Consider the following 21,746-nt stretch of genomic DNA (forward strand, 5'->3'; position numbering starts at 1 on the left):
TTTTGACTCTCTTGTTACTATGTGAGGGATGGAATTTTGCAACCAGAAGGTTCCACAACAGTTGGAAACGACAGTTGTATGAGTAGCGAGCCGAAGACAAATGTGTGTGTCCTGTTACTCTTGCTCTGAGAACTACACACTGCCGCCGTGCCAAGGTTTCCTGCTTGCATCAATATTTTTTATAATTACCAAACCTCATGTGCGTAACCCATTAGTAGCAAAAAAAAATCTTACAAGTAACATCTACACTGTCTTTAGGTTAGACAGCCATCTGGCTAGCTGATATCCACTACACACACACACACACACACACACACACACACACGGATACACACAGATACCCTTATTTAGATGCCTTATTATAACGCTAGTTCCATTTTCAATCATCTACCATAAATCGAGCTCCACCTCCTTTTGCAGAAATTAAAACAGCTGAAATTTAAAAAGTGCTTCGAACATGTCAAAGCTCACCATAGGCTATTATCATCCTGTTATTAGTGGCTTACTCTTATCTTCCATTGTCTGGCTCATCTCTCTCACTTGTGAATTCAAGTCCCTTTCATTTTCCTTAGCTTCAGGAAAGTCTATTTTATCTATTGCCCTTTCTCCAACTTTTCCCAAGTTGGACTTTGACTCTAGACTAGTGGGTTCCTTTGTATTGATGTCCACAGACATTTTGGCACAATAGGAACTGCCATGAAAAGGAGATGCCAATACATTCAAAACTGTACATTTAATCGTGTGCTTTTAAAAACAAAATAGTACGGAATGGTATAGCAGGAAGTTTAGGGAAGGGAAAATGAGTGGTTTAAGTGTTGTTTACCAGAAACAATTCATCTGCAAAATTTGATCCCATGAACAGGCATCTGGAGAAAGCTTCTTATGTTGGCAACATATTTACAGAGTCAGAAGCTGGTGAGTTTGAGATCTGGTAAGGTTTGGGGAAGCAGACGTTAATGTAGGAGGTAGATATTGGGAACTGAGATGTGTTTGCAAAAAAAGAGGTACCTGTAAAGCTAGTGGTGGTGAAGTTGTGGTGTTGGCAGTTTATTAACAAGAAGGAAAGATTACTTCTAATCAATGATTTAGATGGGAAATTTGAAATGCTTTAGGATTGTGTGGAATACTGTCCTGTAGTCTGGTCCTTGTGCCCAGTATACCCAACTGCTAATGCTGAAATCCCATAAATATAGACATATAAATACAGCCCTTATTAAAATACATGTACATATATAAATATATAATATAGGTGTGTGCATATATGTGTGTGTATGTGTATATATATATACACAAAGTAGTTTCAGTATATATATACATATAAAATAGTTTCAAGCTTCATTTATAAAATATGTTTCAAGACACCCAGTGGATGCCTGAAACCTCAGATAGTACTGAAACCTATATATATATAAACTGTTTTTTAAATTTCTTTTTCTTTTCTTTCTTTTCTTTTCTTTTCTTTTTTTTGAGACGAAGTCTCACTCTGTCGCCCAGGCTGGAGTGCAGTGGCGCTATCTCGGTTCAACGCAACCTCCGCCTCCCGGGTTCAAGCGATTCTCCTGCCTCAGCCTCCTGAGTAGCTGGGATTACAGGCGCAAACCAGTGCACCGGGCTAAATTTTTTGTATCTTTAGTAGAGATGGGGTTTCACCATGTTGGCCAGGCTGGTCTTGAACTCCTGACCTCAGGGGATCTGCCTGCCTTGGCCTCCCAAAGTGCTAGGATTACAGGCATGAGCCACTGTGCCCGGCCCATATGTACCGTTTTTTTCTATACATACATAGCTATGATAAAGTTTAATTTAAAAATTAGGCACAGTTATAAATTAACAATAACTAACACTAGAACAATTGTAACAATATACTGTAATAAAAGTTATATATGAATATGGTCTCTCTCTCTCTCTCTCTTAAAATACTGTAATATTTTAGGACCATGGTTAATGGTGGGTAATTGAAACTATGGAAAGGTGAATATATACAGAGATGTGTGCATGTATTTTTTCATATGTACATATATAATTTTTTTAAAACCTGAAATCAGGTTATAGTAGACAGGCCATCATGGTGGGAATTAATCTCAAAGAAGAGAAAGGGAGCTTAAAGAAAAACACTGTTTGTGTCATAACTGTGTTTAGATCACACCTGCTTTTCCTGATCCCAGCCCGCCACGAATGAGAATATAAAAGAAATCTGAGACTTACTGGGTGGCAGGGTAGCCTAGGGATTTAGGATGTGGTCTTCTCTGCAGACAATCAGGGTCCCTGTGAGGCCAGGTCTAGTTGTACTTTTGGCTTGGTACTTAACCTAAGCTCCTTAATCACTAAAACATGGGTAACGGTGTCTGTAGCAGCAGGTTATTGTTTTTTTTTTTTTTTAAGTAAACTTTATTTTGGAATAATTCTAGCTTTACAGAAAATTTATAAAAATTGTAGAGAGCCCTGTACATATGCCCTTACTGTTTACTTCATTGTTAACATCTTACATTACCAGGATACATTTATCAAAAATAAGAAATTGACATTTTGACATTACTATTAACTACACTGCAGACTTTATCTGGATATCAACAGTTTTGCCGTTAATGTCTTCTCTCTATTCCAGGATCCCATCGAGGATCATGTTAGATTTGGTTGTCAGGTCCTCTCTGGATAAGTCTCCAGAGACTTATTTCAAGGTTTAAAACATAACATGTGTAAAGCACACTTAGTCTAGTGCGAAACATGTAATAAAGCATTGGTCAACACTGAGAGATCGTTGTAGCTATGTGACAGGCACTGTCTTCAGCACTTTCGAAACACCAATTCATCTAATATTCACAGCTATTCTGTGAAGACTCCAATTACATTTACTTTACAGATCAGAAAATGGAGGCACAGGAAGGTCAAAAAAATGGCCCCAAATTATGCAGCTGGCAGATCTGGGCTTCAACCCAGGCTTGCTGGCTCTTAAGCCCATGCTTTTAGTCACGATGTTGCCTCTTTGTATGTGCATAATATATACTCTTTATTAGTAGGAGACTCTGGAACTGGTGAATTCCCTCTAGGGCAGAAGAATATTACTAAGTAGTTCTCCGTTAGTCACTGAAAATATGCCTGATTTTTAACCCTCTTTAAGTAAAAAGTTGTAGCAACTCAAAAAGAAAAGGTAAGGAATGTGGACTGAATAAGCCAGAAGTACATGCTTCATAGCTTTTCTTACAAATCACTTTTTTGAACCCTTACTCTGCCATATTTTTTCTTAATTTTTAATTTTTTTTTTGGAGGGAGGGTTTCGCTCTGTAGCCCAGGCTGGAGTGCAGTAGTGCAATCACTGCTCATTGCAGCCTTGATCTCCCAGACTCAAGGGTTTCTCCCAACTCAGACTCCTGAGCAGCTGGAACTACAGGTGCATGCCACCATGCCTGGCTAATTTTTGTATTTTTTGTAGAGAAAGGGTTACCCCATGTTGCCCAGGCTGGTCTCAAACTCCTGGCTCAAGCAATCGGCCCCTCTTAGCCTCCCAAAGTGCTGGGATTACAGGTGTGAGCCATTGTGCCTGGTGTTTTCTTAATTTTATACACATATATTCCCTCTTTCCCTCTCTCCTTCCCTCTCTCCCTTCTTTCCTTCTTTCCTTCCATCCATACTACATGTTTAAGCCATGGAACCTCCATCAAAACTACAGCAGAGAAGAAACTTTACAAAAAAATCTAGGAATGAAGATTAAGAGCAAGCAAAAGGCAATGGAGTTTCTGGTGAGAATTAGGAAAGGCATAAAAGAGGAAGGATTTGGGAGCAGGAAGAAGGGGAGAGGGAGGATGGACTGAGAGCTCTCCTGTCAAGCTCTGCCAGGAGCCAGCTGGTTATGCTGTCATTTAGTTCACATGACTCCTTATATTGGCTTCCCAGTCTATAAAATGAGCAGATCCCCTTTAACTGTGATATATAATAATTTTGAGTCCAGAAAATTTAAAAAGGACGTTTAAAGAAAAATGCAAAAGCAAGAAAGCAATTAAGTTGATATGAAAGGCTTAGCAACTAAACTGGAAGGTGAGCAGGCCTCAGACTACAACGTTCATTCAACACACATTTATTTCAACACTGTTCTAGGTGCTGGGGAGACAGACAGAGAAGAACAAAGCATGGTCACTTCACTCATGGCCCTCATAGTCTAGCAGAGGGTTGAGAGATAATAAACATGGAAACCAATAAGATAATTGTAGACTGTGCGATGTTATAAAGGAAATTAATGAATGATGAGGCAGAGACTATGGGATAGGGGAGGGGGTATCCACACTTGAGATAGGACATATCATGTTTAATTTACATGTGTTCAGACTGTGATTACAATGGGGAAAATAAAACCCTTAAATCCTTCGGCAATCGACAAAATCACTTTATTTATAACACAATAAAGGTGTGCACCAAGACGGCTTTCCACAGGAGGTTTGAGAACCATTTCACTAGAAATGTGAAAGAGCATTTACACAACAATGTTTTAAGAGTTACTTAGGAGTAATTCTTCATGGAAATAAGAAAGTCTAGAATGAAGTCTTTTGGCTCCTCCTCAAGCAACTGACAAGCCCCTTTCCTAGGCTGGCATTAACTCTATCTACAATACTATGTAAATATACTCTTGGTATCTGCTATGAACTGAATTGTCCCCCCAGCATCCCAATTGATATGTTGAATCCCTAACCCCCAATGTTACTGTATCTGGAGATAGAGTCTTTAGGAGGTAATTAAGGTTAAATTAGGTAATAAGGGTGGGGTCCTGATCTAATGGGATTAGCGACCTTAAAAGAAGAGACACAAAAGAGCCAGTGCTCTCTCTCTCTGTACAAGCACTACACCTGGAAAAGGGCATATGAGGACACAGAGAGAAGGTGGCAGTCTACAAGCCAAGAAGAGAGGCCTCAGAGAAAGCCAACCCTGCTGATGCCTTGATCTTGAACTCCCAGCCTCTAGAACTGTGGGACACTGTATTAGCTCAGGGCCCACTGTAACAAAAATACCACCTTGTTAGATCACAGATAAGGGTGGGTCATTTTCATTGAATGCTATTCTTCCTCTAGGGTTCCTCAGTATGCCACTTGTGGACATAGCTTATGAGGAATTCTTTCAGGAACTGCAAGTAGCAGTCACATCTAGTTTTCTTTCCCCTCTTTACAGACAGTACACCAAATAATACCCATTAAACTGTCGTTACTTGCCATTGAAAGAGAGGCTTTTCAATGAGATGTGGTTTTCTCTAACAGCATGTCTCCTACAGGTAACAGTATCAGTACTGGCGTAAATGTGAATTAAATCATCCTTCTAAAAACTAGACATGGTTAAAATTAAACACATTTTCTCTTCTTTCCCTTAAGCCTCACACCACGCCAGGATTCCCATCATTTTCATGACACATTGAAATTTGAAAAACTTTTAAAAATTCCCTTTTCTTATTCGCTCCATTGATGTAGAATATTATAAAGTTATTGAAATCTGGCTTTCACAAAATATAATCTTTAAACTTTGAGCATCTGAATATTTTCTGGATCCCCATCATAGCTCTATCATTTACCAGCTCTGTAGCTTCCAGAAGACTATGTAGCATTTCTAAGCCTCTGTTTCTTCATCTACAGTGTGGGTTTATAAGGGGCTAAATGAGTTCATATAGGAAAACCTGGCAAGTGGTAAGCGCTCAATAGCTGTTAATCACTGCCACTACCACTATTACAACTGCTAATGTTACTGCAGTTTTTGTAACCAGCCTCCATATCGATCCTAAATCCATCAGTAACAATAACTTTCCTTAAAAAGACCATTCTCAGGCCAGATGTCTCCAAATAGCTACCAACTGTTTGTAATATCATGTCTTAATTCCTTCCAAATGATGACTGAGTAGGCTCTTCTCTGGTTGCCTGTTGCCTGCCCATTCTGTCTTCCTAGCTCATTACCAGGGAACCCACCCTTCCCAATGGCCCCGGGGCAGTCCAGGTGTACATCTCTCATCTGAGCATAATTTTTTTTTTTGAGACGGAGTCTCACTCTGTGGCCCAGGCTGGAGTGCAGTGGCCTGATCTTGGCTCACTGCAAGCTCCGCCTCCAGGGTTCAAGCCATTCTCCTGCCTCAGCCTCCTGAGTAGCTGGGACTACAGGCGCCCGTCACCACGCCCAGCTAATTTTTCTATTTTTAGTAGGGACAGGGTTTCCCCGTGTTAGCCAGGATGGTCTCGATCTCCTGACCTTGTGATCCGCCCCCCTCGGCCTTCCAAAGTGCTGGGATTACAGGCGTGAGCCACGGTGCCCGGCTCTGAGTATAATTATTAATACCTTCCCTTTCACTCTCAAAAGTGTCCTGGCGTGGGTGTTACTTGTTTCCTATTTGCTTAGACTTTCTGCTCTCGGTGGAAAAACCATCACACACAGTTCACTTGCTCTCACCTTCAAGTTATTTCCCTCCTCTAGAATGCTGTACTTCCACCACCGCCAAATCGTGAACTTTCTCTCCTTCAATATCCCACTGAGAACTCACCCCCAGGATGGGACTCTGCTCACCCTGTCCTCTACTCAAGCAGAAGCCTCTCAGCGATCATGTAAACAACTGTATAACTTTAATTGGCTCTGTTTATAAGCCTCTTATATCTTTTTCTCCCTCTAGGTATTTTTCCATGTGTTTATCCTGTCTCCATTAATTTGTACTCTTCCAGAGGGCAAGGCCTGAACACAAGCTTCTGTTGGTGTAAAGTGGAGGCACAGGTAAGGCTGATTGCTAGACGCTGCCATCCTTCTTTATTACTAGTCTGTTAAAAAAAAAAATTCTTTGTTGTAGTGTTTTGTTAGTGATGGTCCCGAGACTGACTGCTAACCTAATGAAAAACTATATCCAGTGTCTGCTAGTGTCCAGGCAAAAGAAAATCAACAGTTACAAGCTTTTCGTAACGTGAGGGGGAAAGTGTGAGGATATTTTGACCCATAAGGGAATTTATGGTGTATATAAAGCGTGTGATAGAATTTGTTGCCTTTAGAGGTTTATTCTTGTCTCTTCAAGGCTGCAGGACTGTCTCAGAAGGGAAATAATATTTACCTTCCAAGCTGAGATCTAAAACCCCAACAAAGCCTCAGGAAACATACTCCACCACCATCTTACAAGTTTGTGCTACGGGTGGAGGGAAAATGAATCTAATGTAGGAGGCCTCCCGCTGTGGGTCTAGCAGGAAAGACTACACGGTGCAAGTCTCCAGGATCACTAGAGGGGTGGATTGTTCATTTCAGTCCAGGTAGCAACAGGAAGCCCGTGCAAATGTTCCTCTCTCACTGCGGGGATAAAGAGTGTGGGTCTGTTGCCGCGACTACCTGCTTGCCTCTTTCAGAACCTGCATGTGAAGTGCGGAAGATCTGTCTATCTTCTCGGCGGCGCGGAGCCCAAGGTAGAAACCGATGGAGGCGGTGCACTAGATAACATCAAAGCCCCGGGCAGGGGCCAGAAAGGGGGGCACAGGCAGCCCGGGGAATGAAGCGCCTCCCTCTAGCATTTCCTCTCACGCCCACTTCCAACCTAGGAGGCTTTTGGTTTCTGCTTTTGTTGTTTTTAAAATTAAAAGTTAAACCCAGGAAGCTTTGGATCAGACTTTTGTGTTGCAGTTCGGGTAAGTTTTTCTCTCGGTTCTTTTGTCTGGCGCCTGGCTTGGGAAGAGCCTGGGCGTGGGGCAGAGTTGGCAGGGCGTGCGGGGAAGGTTTTGTCGCCGGGTCGCCCAGAGGAGGAGGGGATTCGGCCGGTGGACGGGAAAGCCCAGCGCGCGCGGAGGGCGGAGGGCGGAGGGCGGAGGGCCGAGGGGAGGGACGAGCGGCGTGACCCGGCGGCCGGCGGGGAGGAACCTCCGGGATCTCCGCGTGGCGGTGGCGGTGGCGGCGGCACTGCCGGGCCGCGCGCTGGGCGGAGGGCCGGGGCCGCGGGGCCGCGCCAGGGGGGAGCCTGAGCCGGGCCCGGCCGGGCGGCCGCGTGGGAACCCGAGCCGTGGACGCAGCGGCGGGGGCGGGCAGGGTGGCGCAGGGCCCAGTGGACGCGGCTCCGGGGTGGACTTTGTGCCCTCTCCAAACTGTTCGCCAAGAAAAACGTGTGTTGAGCTTTTCAGTGACACTATCCTCCCTCGAACCCCATTTTCCTCAAGGGGGGCTCCAGAAGCGTTCACGCGGCCGGTGGGGATGGAGCCATAGAGAAATGGTCCTCTAAGAGCCCCCCCTTTTTTGGGGGCAGAGAATGGTCACTTGCTCCTGCATTGTCCCAGGATTTTTGACAGTTGAAACTGCAGTTTACCATTCACATTCATCCTCCACATTCGCCCTCTGCTTCATTTTTTCCCACGCTCTGTTTATTTGATACATTTTGAGAAAATATATTGGATTTGCCACAAAACAAGCCTAAAGAAGCTACTTTATAGTATAGCCAGATTTCCCTGCATCCTGATATCTAGGAAGAATTGTAGGCAGAATTAGGAAAAGAAACTGCATTTAGAAAATTCAAAAACTTACTAGGAAACTATTCTGTATTGTATATATTTCAAATAAAAGTTTAATATCGGTTTGCTGCTCAAGGAAATAGTTGAAATGTCAAAATTTACCTATTGTAATTCAAAACTGCATTTATGTTTTGTTAGAAAGTTCGTAGTAATGCTGAATCCTACATAAACATTGTGTTGACAGTATGTTGTGCTCAACAATTATTGGGTTAAACGTTATTCATTCAGTTAGCATTTTTCACTTCCGAAGTGATACAAACTTCACTCATTATCAAATTACCTTTCTCCTGACAGATTAATAGCTATACGTTCACAGTTAAATGCATGTTTACTTTTTGATTCAAATAACCCAGTTGGGAAGTTACATTATATACTTTTTTGGTGATTGCAACCTATGGGATATCATTTCATTTCACAAATGAGAGATGGTTATAGCACAGTGAAAATAAAAATTGCATTATTTCATCGTAGGGTTAGCATTAGTATGCTAGACATAATTGTACATGTACACAGTTGGATGATCTTTGCTTTTATAACCAAATTTACTTTGTAGTAGGCATATTTCTCCCTTTACATGATATTATTTTTGGCTACACACTCGCCATTACTGAGTATTCCATTTTTAATCATTCCCATTCTGGTGGTTTGAGCTTTTCTTAGCTCAAATGAGCCAGAGGTACGATTTCCTCAGGGGAATTTTAGGGGTCAACGCCAGCAGGAAAAACCTAGACGTCGTTATGGAAGCCCAAGGGAACAAAACAATTCAAGTTTGCACAGATGGCCAGCTGTCTTAGTGGGTGTATAGTCGTTTAGCATTTTTAGTCCTTAAAAGGGGAAAGCAGTTTAGTTTCATCAGGGATTTTTTTTTTTGCATCAATTTTGTTTCACCTTATTCCTCTCTCTCAAGTTTGAGGTGGCCCGTTAAACCAGCCACTTTTGCTTCTTGAGGTGGACGTGTGGAATTTCTGTGCCCCAAACTGCGAACGTTCTTTAGGTCTAACCCTGAAAACCTTCTTCGTTACCCTGGTCCAGCCCCTCTTCACTGCTTTGCCATGGATTTCCACTCCTTGCTTCCTCTACTGCTTTCTAGCAGCCGGGGTCACACCTTGGTTCATGCTAATTACTCCCTCTTCCCCTTTCACGCCCTCCCCTCTTCCCTGGAGCCCGGTCCGACGACCAGCCCCGCACCCCCCTTTTCTGTCCCCGAAGTCCCCTCCCGGGTTGGCCCTATAAGCTGGCAGGCTGGCAGGCAGGGGTTAATTGCGCTCGCAGCTTCGGCACTGGGAAGCACCAGCGGGGCTTTGGAGCGGCCTCTGGAATAACCTTGGCTTTCCTCGCTCTTTTAATAGAACATCCGCCACCAAAAAGTGGTTTCAGTTCAGGGTTAATATGTCCCCTTCCACTCTCCAAACCAACACCCTGCCCCCTCCGTTTTTTTAAAAGTTGTTTTTCAAAGTTAATGAGTTTCAAGTTTCACAATGACTTTCCCCTTCCTTCTACGCGTTGCTGAGGAAACCCCCTTGGGGTCCCCCCCCCGCCTCCCCGCCTCCCCGCCTCCCCCTCCCCCATTCGGCCCGGGCGAGGGGCGGGGCCGGGAGACCCCATGACGTCAGCGGCCGGCCCACATCCTGCTGTAGAAAGTAAAGAGACGGTAAAGAGAAACTACGGCCCCGCCCGCCCCGCCCCTCTTCCCGGACCAACCGCCCCCAACTGAGCGACCCGGCCAGGCCTTCCCGGGGCCGCGTGACTGGCCGGGCCCGCCCCTCCGCCCCCGCCGGGTGCCGGTTCCCCAGGCGTCGCGACCCCAGGCTCCCGCCCCCCGCGTCCCTAACCCCGCCCCTCCCCCCCCGGGCTGCGCTGCCACCTCCTCCCGCGTCCCCCTCCCATCCCTGCGGCGGCTCGGCCGGGCGGGGCGGGGCGGGGAGGGGCGAAGCGGCGGGTAGGTGGCGGGGCCGGCGCGGTCTGGGGCCCGCCCCGCCGGGGAGACCCGGGGCACTGGCTCCGGGTTCGTGCCGGGCCGGGCGCCCATCCAGTCCCTACACCCGGTCAGAGCTGGGGGCCGCGCCGGCCCAGCTGGGCCCCGGCGCCTGAGCGTCCCCCGCCCCTCGCCCAGGCCTCAACCCCAGCCCCCGCGGGGACGCCCCCTCCCCCGCCCACGCGTCGCCGCCCCGGCCTCCCCTCCTCCCGCCCCCGGGGATCCCCTGCCGCCCCGCCCACCCGCGGGAAAGCCTCCGACCTTCGCCCTGCTTCCCCCGCGCCGCCCGGCCCGCGTTCCTCCCGCCGGCCCCAAAGACGCTAAACGTGCCCTACTCTGCCCCGGGGGAGAGGTAAAGCCCGCGCCCGTTCTTCCCGCCCCGGGCCCCGCGGCCCCAGGGTCTGCCCGCCCGCCTCGCCGCGGCGCGCGCCCCCCAGCCCGGCTGCCCGGCTCCCTGGCGGCCGCGATCATGCCGTGGCTGCGGGCGCCGGCTAGCTTCGCCGCCGCCTCCGCCCGGCGGCTGCGGCCCCCGCCCGCGCGCCCCGCGCTCCCCCCCCCGCCCCCCGGCCCGCTCCCCTGTTTAATATTTCAGTGCTGGGTGGTGTGAGCGCCAGTCGCCGGCCTTCAGCGTGGCGGCTGCTGGGCGGCGGCAGGGTGGCGGACGGAGCGGGGGACCGGGGAGCGGCGGCCGCCGGAGGAGGTTATGTTTGTGTTTGGGGTTGTCAAGTGAAGGAGGGATCCCAGGCGCCGCCGCCGCCGCCGCCGCGCGGGGGTCGCAGAGATCCCGAGCCGCGGCCGCCGCCATCAGCAGCGCAGCTCCAGGGCCGGCTGCAGCGGCAGCGGCTCCGCCGGGCGTCCTGGCAGCAGGTTCGGCGCGGGCTGCGCGGCGGGGGCGCTGCAGCTGGGGAGGGCGGCGGGGCGGAGCGGGGTGGGGGGCAGGAGCACGTCCCTTCGGCGGGCGGGGGGCGTGCGGGCGCGTGTGTGTGCGTGTGTGTGCAACCGCCGACCTTGCAGAGGGGATGGCTGCGTGCGGGAGACACTCGGCACTTCTGGGCGCCCTCGCCGCGCGCGAGCCGAGCAGGTACAGAGGGACCCAGCCTCCCCAGCCGCCTTCCAGCCGCAGACGCATTTTGCAAGAGGGTGGGGGGTGAAGGAGACCAGGCCTCGGCATCCCAACCTCTCGGCTTTGTGGCTGTCTTTCCCTTTCGTTCTTTGCTCTAAGTGCCTGTTTACTCCTGGCCACCTGGGTAGTTTCTTTCTGGGTTGGGAGTGCGCGCTAGCTGCAGTTGGGAAGGGGGCGGTGGGTTGGGGTGCGGGTCGGCTCGGGCTCGCCTTGGGGTCGGGCTCGGGAAGGAGTTGCTGGCTGGAGAGGGGAGGGGGCGGCGGCGGAGCTGGCGGCAAGGAGGAGTCTCAGGGCTGCCGCGCTCGCCTCATCTGGTCCTCCTCCTCCTCAGCTCTCTGCATCCACTCCAGGCTCCTTCCTGAGCTGGCACTTCCATTCCCCCCTCCTCCTGGCATGCGAAGCGCTTTGTTCAGTGTAGCGTTGCAGAGGGGTTTTCCCAGGCTCCGCCCTCCACATTCATTCATGTTTTTTCTCCTTGCAACTGTCTTTACGCTTTTTGATCGTGTCATGTTTTTGCTCCATGTAGTATTTATTTCTTTCCCGTAAGGGAACGGTTTATCACTCGTCCTAGTCGCTACAATGCTGCTGTCTTTGGAAATACCCACTTCCCCCCACAAGGATTTAAACATGGGATGGACAGCTAGGGACAGTGGGTAGGCAGTGAAGGGGGTAGCAGAAAGCCTTTACGCACAGGGAATGTGCATATTTTACATTTATGCTCCGGATCCCATGGGATCACATGATTGGATTACAGTCAGAGTTCACGCTTTAAAAACTTCCAAATATCGTTACCATTTAAAAGCTTTAAGTTTAACAACGAACGTAGTTAAGCAGTCATGCAATTTATTTGGTTCAGCTGTGTCTCAATTCTTTATTGAATCAGAACCTTCCTGAATTAGATAGTGGATGTTTCTTTAGTGCAAGGAGTTGAGAAACCCTATCTTTTATAGATCACTTAGCACAATGCTAGATGAAATACATAGACCATCATTTTTTTTGTATTATTTTACCATGTAGTTAAAAATTGCAAATAATTTTGTGCTGAGCTGACATACAGCCAGATCAGGGATAAAATACTGAAGTTAATCGTGGCCTTCTTTACCTTCTGTTTCTTTGCTGTAATGAAACCATAAATTTCTAAAACCTTATACTGGGATGTTAGACACATTCCTTCCCATATAGGCTTTCTTAAGGAGAATTAATAGTTCAGCGTTTTTGTGTGACAGGCAAAGCGTCTACGATGTTTAGTTTAGTCCTTATAACAACCTTCTGATGTGGATAATATTTCCTAGTTTTACAGTTGGGAAATCTGATCTTCAGAGAGGTTAAGTAACCTGAACAAGGCCACACAGTAAGGGGTAAAGCCTGGCTTTGAACCCACTCTGGTTTGACACCAAGATAAGTAGTCATGACTTGCTGCGCCTCTTGAAAGAAATCCTGAAAGTAGATGTTATCAGCTCCACAAAATAAATAAGCACTGGATATAACTGAGTCTTGCAGTACCACATTCTTTAGTTGTTGATCTTGGACAAGTTACTTATCCTTCTTTTTGTTTAATCTGTAAAATGAATAAATGATAGCTGCCTTCTTAGTTAACAGATTAAATTAGGGAATGTGTAGAAAGTACACAGGCATATAGTAGGTGCTCATAAGTGTTCTCTTGTCTTCTATAGTACCCCTAATAATAAAAGCTTTAAGCCTTACTGTTCTATTCTTGTGTCTTTACTTAAATGACTAAACATTGTTTCATGTTTAACAGTGACCGTGGGCTTTGCTTTTCAGTTTTCTTGCAGTAAGTTAAAATTAAAATTTCAGCTTTAAAATCCTTGAGAATCTTGTGGGAGAGTCTGAGGTGGCTGATTTGGGGAGATAGGTGATTCAGTTTTGGATCATTCTTGTCTTGGCCTATTGGATTTCAGATCATTGTGTTTTAAAATGTGTAAGTCAGGACAGGCTAGGTTATGCTTCAGTAACAAATAACTCTCAAACCTCACTTATTTAAGCAAACAAAAAGGTGTTTCTGGCGTATGCTGTGTGATCACGTGGGTTAGCCGGAGCTGACTTTGTGGTGGTGTCAGATTTGCTGTCTGGAGCAGTCCTGATCCCATGGCAGAGAGAGAAGAGCTCTGGAGGATCATGCTGTGATAATAACTAAATGCTCCAGCCTGGAACTGAAGTCTCATCCACTCACAGGTCGTTAGCTACAACTCCTCACACGTTCCTGGGAAACACAGTGAGGCAGAAAGTGTGGTCCTACCATGAACCTAGAGGTCTGGAATAACTGGAGCAGCCACAGTAGCAACCCCTTGTATTAACTGAGTTAATTCTAAAACAAGATGAACAAGACATTGTCCCTGCCCCTATGAATGGGCAGATTTACTATACATGCCTAACATCATCCTTTTGTAGCCTGATGCGATACTTTACTTGTTCCTGGTATTGTTTTAAAACACAAAGTGAGTTTTTTTTTACTCTTGTCTGATAAAGATATGGTGGTTTTTTCTGTTTTCTTAATGAGAAGTCCCCGATATTGACAAAATGACCTCTGTTTAATTAAAAGTTAGTAATCTTTTGCAGTGGTGCCCAGCTTGGTTACTTTTTCTTGAGTTTAGGTTAGTGCCCTGCTAGGCAATAACTTTTAAAGTATCTTTCTCCTCTGAAGGTAGTAAAATGTGCTTCTTCGTTTTTTTCTTTTTCAGCACATGGATTAATTGATGTATGTTGAGTTTATGGAGCTGCCTTTTGGTGACTTGCTTTATCTACAGTTTTTAAGAAGAAAAAGAAGGCCCTGAATCAAAGAAGATGCCTCGAACTAAACAAATTCATCCCAGAAATCTAAGAGGTAAGGCTTTGCATTAAGTAGAAGTAAGGCTTGCTGTAAATCTTTTAACAAAGTATCTCTTTGGTGACAGGAATGGCCCTTTGTTAGATGTTGACCCTGCCTGGTGAGGAGCTCTATTTCTCTTGTTCATTTCCAGCAGTCCTGCACAATTCCTGTCTCTCAGGAGATACTTAATAAATATCTGTTGAATGAATGAATTGAATTTGATGAAATTACAGTGCATTCCTTCCAAACCATTAGATGGGGTATTAAAGGCTGAAAGTTGCTATTTGTTAATAGGAACCATATTTGGGTCAAGGAATCTGAAAGTAATGGTTAAATATTCTTTGCCAACTGGATCATTAAGAATTTTATGTTTTTTTTCACTCTTCCTCCATAGTTCTTTTGAGGTTTATTTTTGTACTGCTGCATCAGTTAGATTAACAAGATAAGAAGTGAAGAGAATTGTAGGCATTCACTCAGACCGTTACTTGCAGAAGTCAGAGGCAAAAGAGTTATTTTCCACGAAGAAGCAGTGGGTCACAAATATATATATGATACACATTTCATGCAAAGACAGAAAAGTGTGTTTTCCACCAACCATGAATACTTTTAATAGTGTAAGTGTATTCTAGCTTATTGTTTAAAAAGATTTGTATTGTTTTCATGTGTTATATCAATGGTGAATAGCAGTTATCTTTTATATTAAACTTTAGGAGATAAGAATGTAGTAGTGTTAAAAAAAAAAAAGAACTATTAGAGCAAATAATTCCAAACTGAATATGGTGTTTTATGAAATATTTACCATTACAGAAAAAAAATTCTGAAGCATATGTAGGGGGAGAAGTGACTTAAAAATCAAATAAATTAATTTGAAATGTTTTTTGGTAAAATCAATTTGGCTAGTCACCATAAGGTGATCTTTGAAAATGCAGTCAATTTTATGGCCTCTGTGAATCTGGAAATAGTGCTTGTTTCCTGTCTAGAAATCTTTGTTGCCGCAGGTGGATGCCTCAGCCCAAGTTCAAATTGATGATTGTAGTAACCAGTGTTCAATGAGGTGGAGATTTACATGAGAACATTAAGTGTGGTGTGTGGAAATCTGATTTTTTACAGTCATATAGAAAATGTTGAAAATTGAATGTGTTTGCCTGTCTCCCTCACTAGAATCTGAACTCCCTAGAGACTCACTCTCATTTGTTACTGTAGGAAAAGCCTTCAGACCCAAGGGTACCAGCTGAGGTGGGCATTTGGAGACATGGTCCCTGCTTTATTTATCCAGGAAGGGCACCCTGTTCTAGTTTGCACAAGTGCAGCATACAGGTGAGCAGCAGCCCTAGCCCAGCACAGTTCCTGGCAGCTAATGGCAGCCCAAATATTTGTTGAAGGAATGAGTATGTGATTGATCTGAAGGTGTTATTTATTAGGTTATAAATATTAAACATTTTTCATATTTAAAATATATATTCATAACATTCTAGATAAAATGACTATCCTGAGAAACGCAGATTTACAGGCCATAGGCTCTTTTCCTTTCTGTATCAAATAAATGTTCAACTCGGCACGTTTCTTACTGTGTCTGGAATTGGTGGGTTCTTGGTCTCACTGACTTGAAGAATGAAGCCACGGGCCCTCCCGGTGAGTGTTATAGTTCTTCAAGGTGGCGTGTCCAGAGGTTGTTCCTTTTGATGTTCAGTTGTGTTCAGAGTTTCTTCCTTCTGGTGGGTTCGTGGTCTTGTTGGTTCAGGAGTGAAGCTGCAGACCTTCGCCCTGAGTTTTACAGCTCATAAAGGCAGTACGGACCCAATGAGTGAGCAACAGCAAGATTTATTGCAAAGAGCAAAACAACAAAGTTTCCACAGCCTAGAAGGGGACCCAAGCAGGTTGCAACTGCTGGCTCTGGCAGCCTGCTTTTATTCTCTTATCTGGCCCCACCCACATCCTGCTGATTGGTCCGTTTTACAGAGAGCCGATTGGTCTGTTTTGACAGGGTGCTGATTGGTGTGTTTACAATCCCTGAGCTAGACACAGAAGTTCTCCATGTCCCCACTAGATTAGCTAGATACAGAGTGCTGATTGGTGTATTTACAAACCCTGAGCTAGACACGGAGTGCTGATTGGTGCATTTACAAACCTTGAGCTAGATACAGAGTGCTGATTGGTGTATTCACAATCCCTTAGCTAGACATAAAGTTTCTCCAAGTCCCCGCTAGACTCAGGAGCCCAGCTGGCTTCACCCAGTGGATGCTGCACTGGGGTCACAGGTGGAGCTGCCTGCACCTTGCACCTGCACTACTCAGCCCTTGGGCAGTTGATGGGACTGGGCGCTGAGGAGTAGGGGGCGGTGCTCGTCTGGGAGGCTGGGGCCACGCAGGAGCCCGCGGGGGGGGGGGGGGGGGGGTGGGGTGGGGGGCAGGCATGGGGGGCAGGCATGGCGGGCTGCAGGTCCTGAGCCCTGTCCCACGGGGAGGCAGCTAAGGCCTGGTGAGAAAGAGCACAGCACCAGTGGGCCAGCACTGCTAGGGGACCCGGCGCACCTTCCGCAGCTGCTGGCTCAGGTGCTAAGCCCCTCACTGCCCAGGGCCGGCGGCCCGTCAAGCCCACGCCCACCCAGAACTCTAGCTGGCCCACAAGCGCCATGCGCAGCCCCGGTTTCTGCCCGCGCTTCTCCCTCCACACCTCCCTGCAAGCTAGGGGAGCCGGCTCTGGCCTGGGCCATCCCAGGAGGGGGCTCCCACAGTGCAGCGGCGGGCTGAAGGGCTCCTCAAGCGCGGCCAGAGGGCGCACCAAGGCAGAGGAGGCCCCGAGAGCGAGCGAGGGCTGCGAGGGCTGACAGCACAGTGTCACCTCTCATTACTACCTTCATGTACTTCATGTTCTTGTGATAGGGATAAAATGATAAAACACAGATCTCGAAAGGAGTATGGAGTTGAAGAGCTGATAGGTAAACATGTAACTATGTACTATGGTGAGAAATGAACAGCATGGAGATTCCACAGAGATAGGGAGTCATTTTTTTCCCATTGTAGGGGGGGCAGTTTGGGGTCAAGCAGAATGATGATTTAGGGAAGGAAAGTTAACACCTGGATTTGGTTCTTAAGGCTGGGAAATTATCTGCGAAGCTGACAAGGCAAATTGAGTGCATTTCATCCTGGGGTAGCAGGTTATGAAATAACTTGGGGACTCTGAGCAACTTTAAATTGTTCTCCACTTCTAGAGCATAAGAAGTTCTATTCAGGAGGGACAAGAGGGAGACAGAGAGGCAGGATACTGGAGCAGGAGATTCAGGAGGAATCAGATCAGGAAAGGCCCTCAGATTTGAGCCTACGTTTCATATGTAGAGTTAAAAGTTTTAATAAGAAAACTTGCTTCTTTAAGATATTTTTAGAGTTTTCAAAGAGAACTTGGAATAAATTGTGTCTGACTTGTCTGTGAGCATTTAGAAAGTTGCTTGACTAAGGTAGTTAAGAACTCTCAGCCACTAAAGAAAAGATTGGAATAGATTAGCCCTAGTGAGCATACTAAAGCCAGCTCAGTGGGACTTCTGATGGGGAAGGGGAAGACTTCAGGGAAGATGCGGCTTCTGAGCCAGTGTAGCTCACTCAGCAGCTCAGCAGCGGGGGACGGGAATGAAGCTCTAGGTCCCCCTGGGAAACCCTGAGTAAGCAAAGGGACAGAGGGGTTGGTGCTCAGCGGTGACACCTAGAAACTTCTGCTCTCCTTCTCACAGTGTCTGTAAGGACTCTAGGCCTGGGAAGGATGTGGGGGTTAGAGTAAGCAGTTAACCATCAGCTAGTGAGATTAATTTTTGAGCGTATCTTTAATATCTCATTGTGACAGTTTGGAATATCAGGTTTGTTGTGCCCTGCCTGTGATCCACTGCTTTGCTTTACTAGAAGACATCTCTAATGCGATGAGATAAGAAATGCGGGGAGAGGAAATTGGGAGACCAGAAGAGGAGTCACAGCCCAGCTTGCCCCTACTGTTTCTGCCGTCAGCTCAGGTGTTTTCAGGAAACCCATCGCCTCTTTTTAGGCTTCCTGGGGGAAATAGTCTGAAATATTTGTCTTGTGCTTGGTAATCAAGTCAGTATTAAAAGACAGATACCTTATACTTTCTCAAATTATATTTTTCTTATGCTTCCGTGGTAGTTTCACCTCTTAGAATGTAATCTTTTTTTGATTTATTCTTGGTTCTCCTGCTGGGACAGATACATCCCTACGGATGTGCAAAGCCACAGGGTAACATGTATCTTTCAGGAATATGAATTTTGCTTGGGGGAAAAATACGTATACTTGTCTGTGTGTGCACACGTATACACATATTAAAGTATTAGACAAGCATAAAAATGTGCAATACCAGGATCTGTCATGGAAGAGTATATAGAAAGTTTGCATGGATTTGAAAATTAGGCCTGCACAGACTGCTTTCATAAGGAGACAGAGTATATACTACTTTGCTCTTAGAGGTTGTTTACTAGAAAAAGTATAAGAAGAATTGTTAGGTTAAGGGCAGGAAACAAATTGGGGACATAAGTGAGACAGTGTCCGACTTGATGGGTGATCTGTATACTGTGTAGGACTGTGGTTTTGTTGAATTCAGTCTCTTCACCCTTGGCCCAGCGTTAAACCAGTTAGAATCAGTTCTCCGTGCCTGTTTCCTATCTGTGGGAAACAGGGTGGGTGCAGTTTTGACACCGACCTATCTTTTGTGAGGTTGAAGAATTTTGAAAGAGCATGAGAGAAGCACTTGGTGTTCAGAAGAAAGCCTTAGGATGTTGTCCTGGGTTCCGTGGAGAAGGGTCACTGGACTGCACGGCGTGGCTCCTTCGCATGGTCTTGGTGAGTTGACAGCAGGGCAGCGATGTGTCGCCCAGCCGTCATTCCTTACTCATCGCTGCTCTGTGGAGGGGTTGTCTCCACCACCTTCTCAGGCCTTCGCTTGGACCCTTGAGTAACATGGGATGGAGGAGGTGGTGACTTGCAGGGGGTTCCATGCCACTTCCGTTGTGATAAAGGGCTCTATTCGTGTTTTGCCACTCATTCTTGTGAATATGTTTCAAAGCTTTGAAAAAAAGGAAAAGAGGTGTTACTTTAGTTGTATTTGGGCCTAGGGTTTCAAAGCTTCATTTCCTTTAAGATTGGAAGTCAGTGTGGAAAGTACTAAGTATTAACCTTTTGCAAAACATGTTTTGAAAATTTGGTGTAGCTGTTTTTCATTTTTATTGGTTGAGTTCATTTGGCTCTGAACACCCTGCAAAAAATGAGAACTCTTTTCTGGTCTGAGAACCAGATTTCTTTCTTTTTTTTTGAGACGGAGTCTCACTCTGTCACCCAGGCTGGAGTGCAGCTGTGCGATCTTGGCTCGCTGCAAGCTCCGCCTCCCAGGTTCAAGCGATTCTCCTGCCTCAGCCTCCCGAGTAGCTGGGACTACAGGCACCCGCCACCACGCACAGCTAATTTTTTTGTATTTTTAGTAGAGACGGGGTTTCACCACGTCGGCCAGGTTGGTCTCAAAACTTCTAACCTCAGGTGATCCACCCGCCTCAAAGTGCTGGGATTACAGGTGTGAGCCACCGCGCCCGGCCCAGACTCCTTAAAATGTGAGAAGTAGCACTGAGGAATGTGATCAGATCGTGGCCTTGATTGACACATGGGGTCGCTTTCCACAGTTGGCCTTCTTGTTCTCCAGGGCATCTTGTGCATAGTCATTTGCCATTTCAGGAGCTCAGCGTGCACATCCAGCATTTCTGTGCTTAGTTGTCTTTCTGGAAGGTACTTCTCCTTTTCTATTTCTGCTGTTTTCTTACACTGTATGGGAGATGACTCTGCTAAAGATTTCACCTCTGAGTTTTTTCCCCCATTTTCTGTTCTCTTGTCAGATATCCTCCTCCCCTCCACAGACATGCCCTGGGTCTCCTTTGCTTGTGTCCACATGTGCCTTCTTGTACTTATGATATTATATCATAATCATTTTTCTCCAGGTGTCTTATCTTAGCGGGATTATAATATGTCAGAAGAGACCATTTTGGTTATCTGTGTGCAACAGAAGAATATTTGGTTGTGTTAGCTTTTTGTTTTTGAGACGGAGTTTCGCTCTTGTTGTCCAGGCTGGAGTGCAGTAGTGCTATCTTGGCTCACTTTAACCTCCACCTCTAGGGTTCAAGCAATTCTCCTGCCCCAGCCTCCCGAGTAGCTGGGATTACAGGGCCTGTGCTACCACGCCCGGCTAATTTTGTATTTTTAGTGGAGACAGGGTTTCACCATGTTGGCCAGACTGGTCTTGAACTCCTGACCTCAAGTGATCCACCCGCCTTGGCCTCCCAAAGTGCTGGGATTACAGGCATGAGCCACTTCGCCTGGCCTGGTTGTGTTAACTTTTTAGCAAACTAGAGGGTTGAGATGATTTATACTCAGGGAATTTATTTACATTTTTGAACCTCGAGTAGGAAATGCTTCTTCCAATATTTGGTAGCTTCTGATTAAAAACTTGTGATAATTTTAATTGCCTGAACAGTTAAACTAGGTGGTTATTGTTAACTTTTGTTTTATATGAAATTTTACTTCATATACAGGTTTTTTTTTTTTTTTTTTTGAGGTGGAGTTTCACTCTGTCACCCAGGCTGGAGTGCAGTGGCACGATCTCGGCTCACTGCAACCTCCACCCTCCAGGTTCAAATGATTCTCATTCCTCAGCCTCCTGAGTAGCTGGGACTACAGGCGCCTGCCACCGCTCCCAGCTTATTTTTGTATTTTTAGTAGAGACGGGGTTTCACCATTTTGGCCAGGCTGGTCTTGAACTCTTGACCTCGTGATCCACCCGCCTCGGCCTCCCAAAGTGCTGGGATTACAGGCGTGAGCCACTGCGCCCAGCCCATATACAGGATTTTTATAGCTTATCCCTTTGGTACATTTAATTACTATAAAGACAAAGAGTTTGGCCTTATGCAGTCACTGACTTGCTATGTGGTTGGTTTCCTTGTGTGTAAAATGGAGATAATGTGTGAAGATGAGATGATATGGCAAATGTAAGCATTTGCCACAGTGCCTGACACAGGGTACACACTCAATCCAGAGAGCTACTACTTTCTATAAAAAACTGGTTTATGTCAGACTCCTGGGTTCCATATGCTTTATAAACACAGGAAACAGGAATATCTACATAAAATCTGTAAATGCATTTTAGGCTGCTCATGTGCTCAATGTTGATTACTGACATGTCCCATTCTTGTTCTGACTATTCAAAGTTTGGGATCTGGGGGAGAGAGGTCAGCGCAGAAAATAATTTGGGAATATTCTTACCAGTGTGCTGCTCTCTCCATTTTTCCACTTAAACTCATTTAAG

The 21,746-nt window shown here is 46.2% G+C and overlaps 1 protein-coding gene across 6 annotated transcripts in view; it reads left to right on the plus strand.

Moving 5' to 3' along the window:
- The first annotated feature begins 72 nt into the window (after window positions 1-72).
- Window positions 73-21,746, plus strand: part of HIVEP1 (HIVEP zinc finger 1) — a 164,021-nt gene continuing 142,347 nt past the window's right edge. Inside the window, exons 1-5 of one of the 6 annotated variants that reach the window (XM_063665802.1) lie at window positions 73-199; window positions 863-915; window positions 6,626-6,723; window positions 7,338-7,613; window positions 14,281-14,423. In XM_063665802.1, coding sequence (XP_063521872.1) covers window positions 14,384-14,423 — 40 coding nt within the window. In that variant the 5' untranslated portion in view covers window positions 73-199; window positions 863-915; window positions 6,626-6,723; window positions 7,338-7,613; window positions 14,281-14,383. Of the gene's footprint in view, window positions 200-862; window positions 916-6,416; window positions 6,561-6,625; window positions 6,724-7,337; window positions 7,614-10,525; window positions 10,811-11,066; window positions 11,326-11,419; window positions 11,540-14,280; window positions 14,424-19,117; window positions 19,244-21,746 lie in introns of those variants that run through there. The other 5 variants (XM_054490511.2, XM_054490512.2, XM_054490514.2 and 2 more) reach the window with 5 other exon arrangements.

The sequence above is a fragment of the Pongo pygmaeus genome, chromosome 5 (genome assembly GCF_028885625.2).
Source record: "Pongo pygmaeus isolate AG05252 chromosome 5, NHGRI_mPonPyg2-v2.0_pri, whole genome shotgun sequence".
Classification (NCBI taxonomy): domain Eukaryota; kingdom Metazoa; phylum Chordata; class Mammalia; order Primates; family Hominidae; genus Pongo; species Pongo pygmaeus.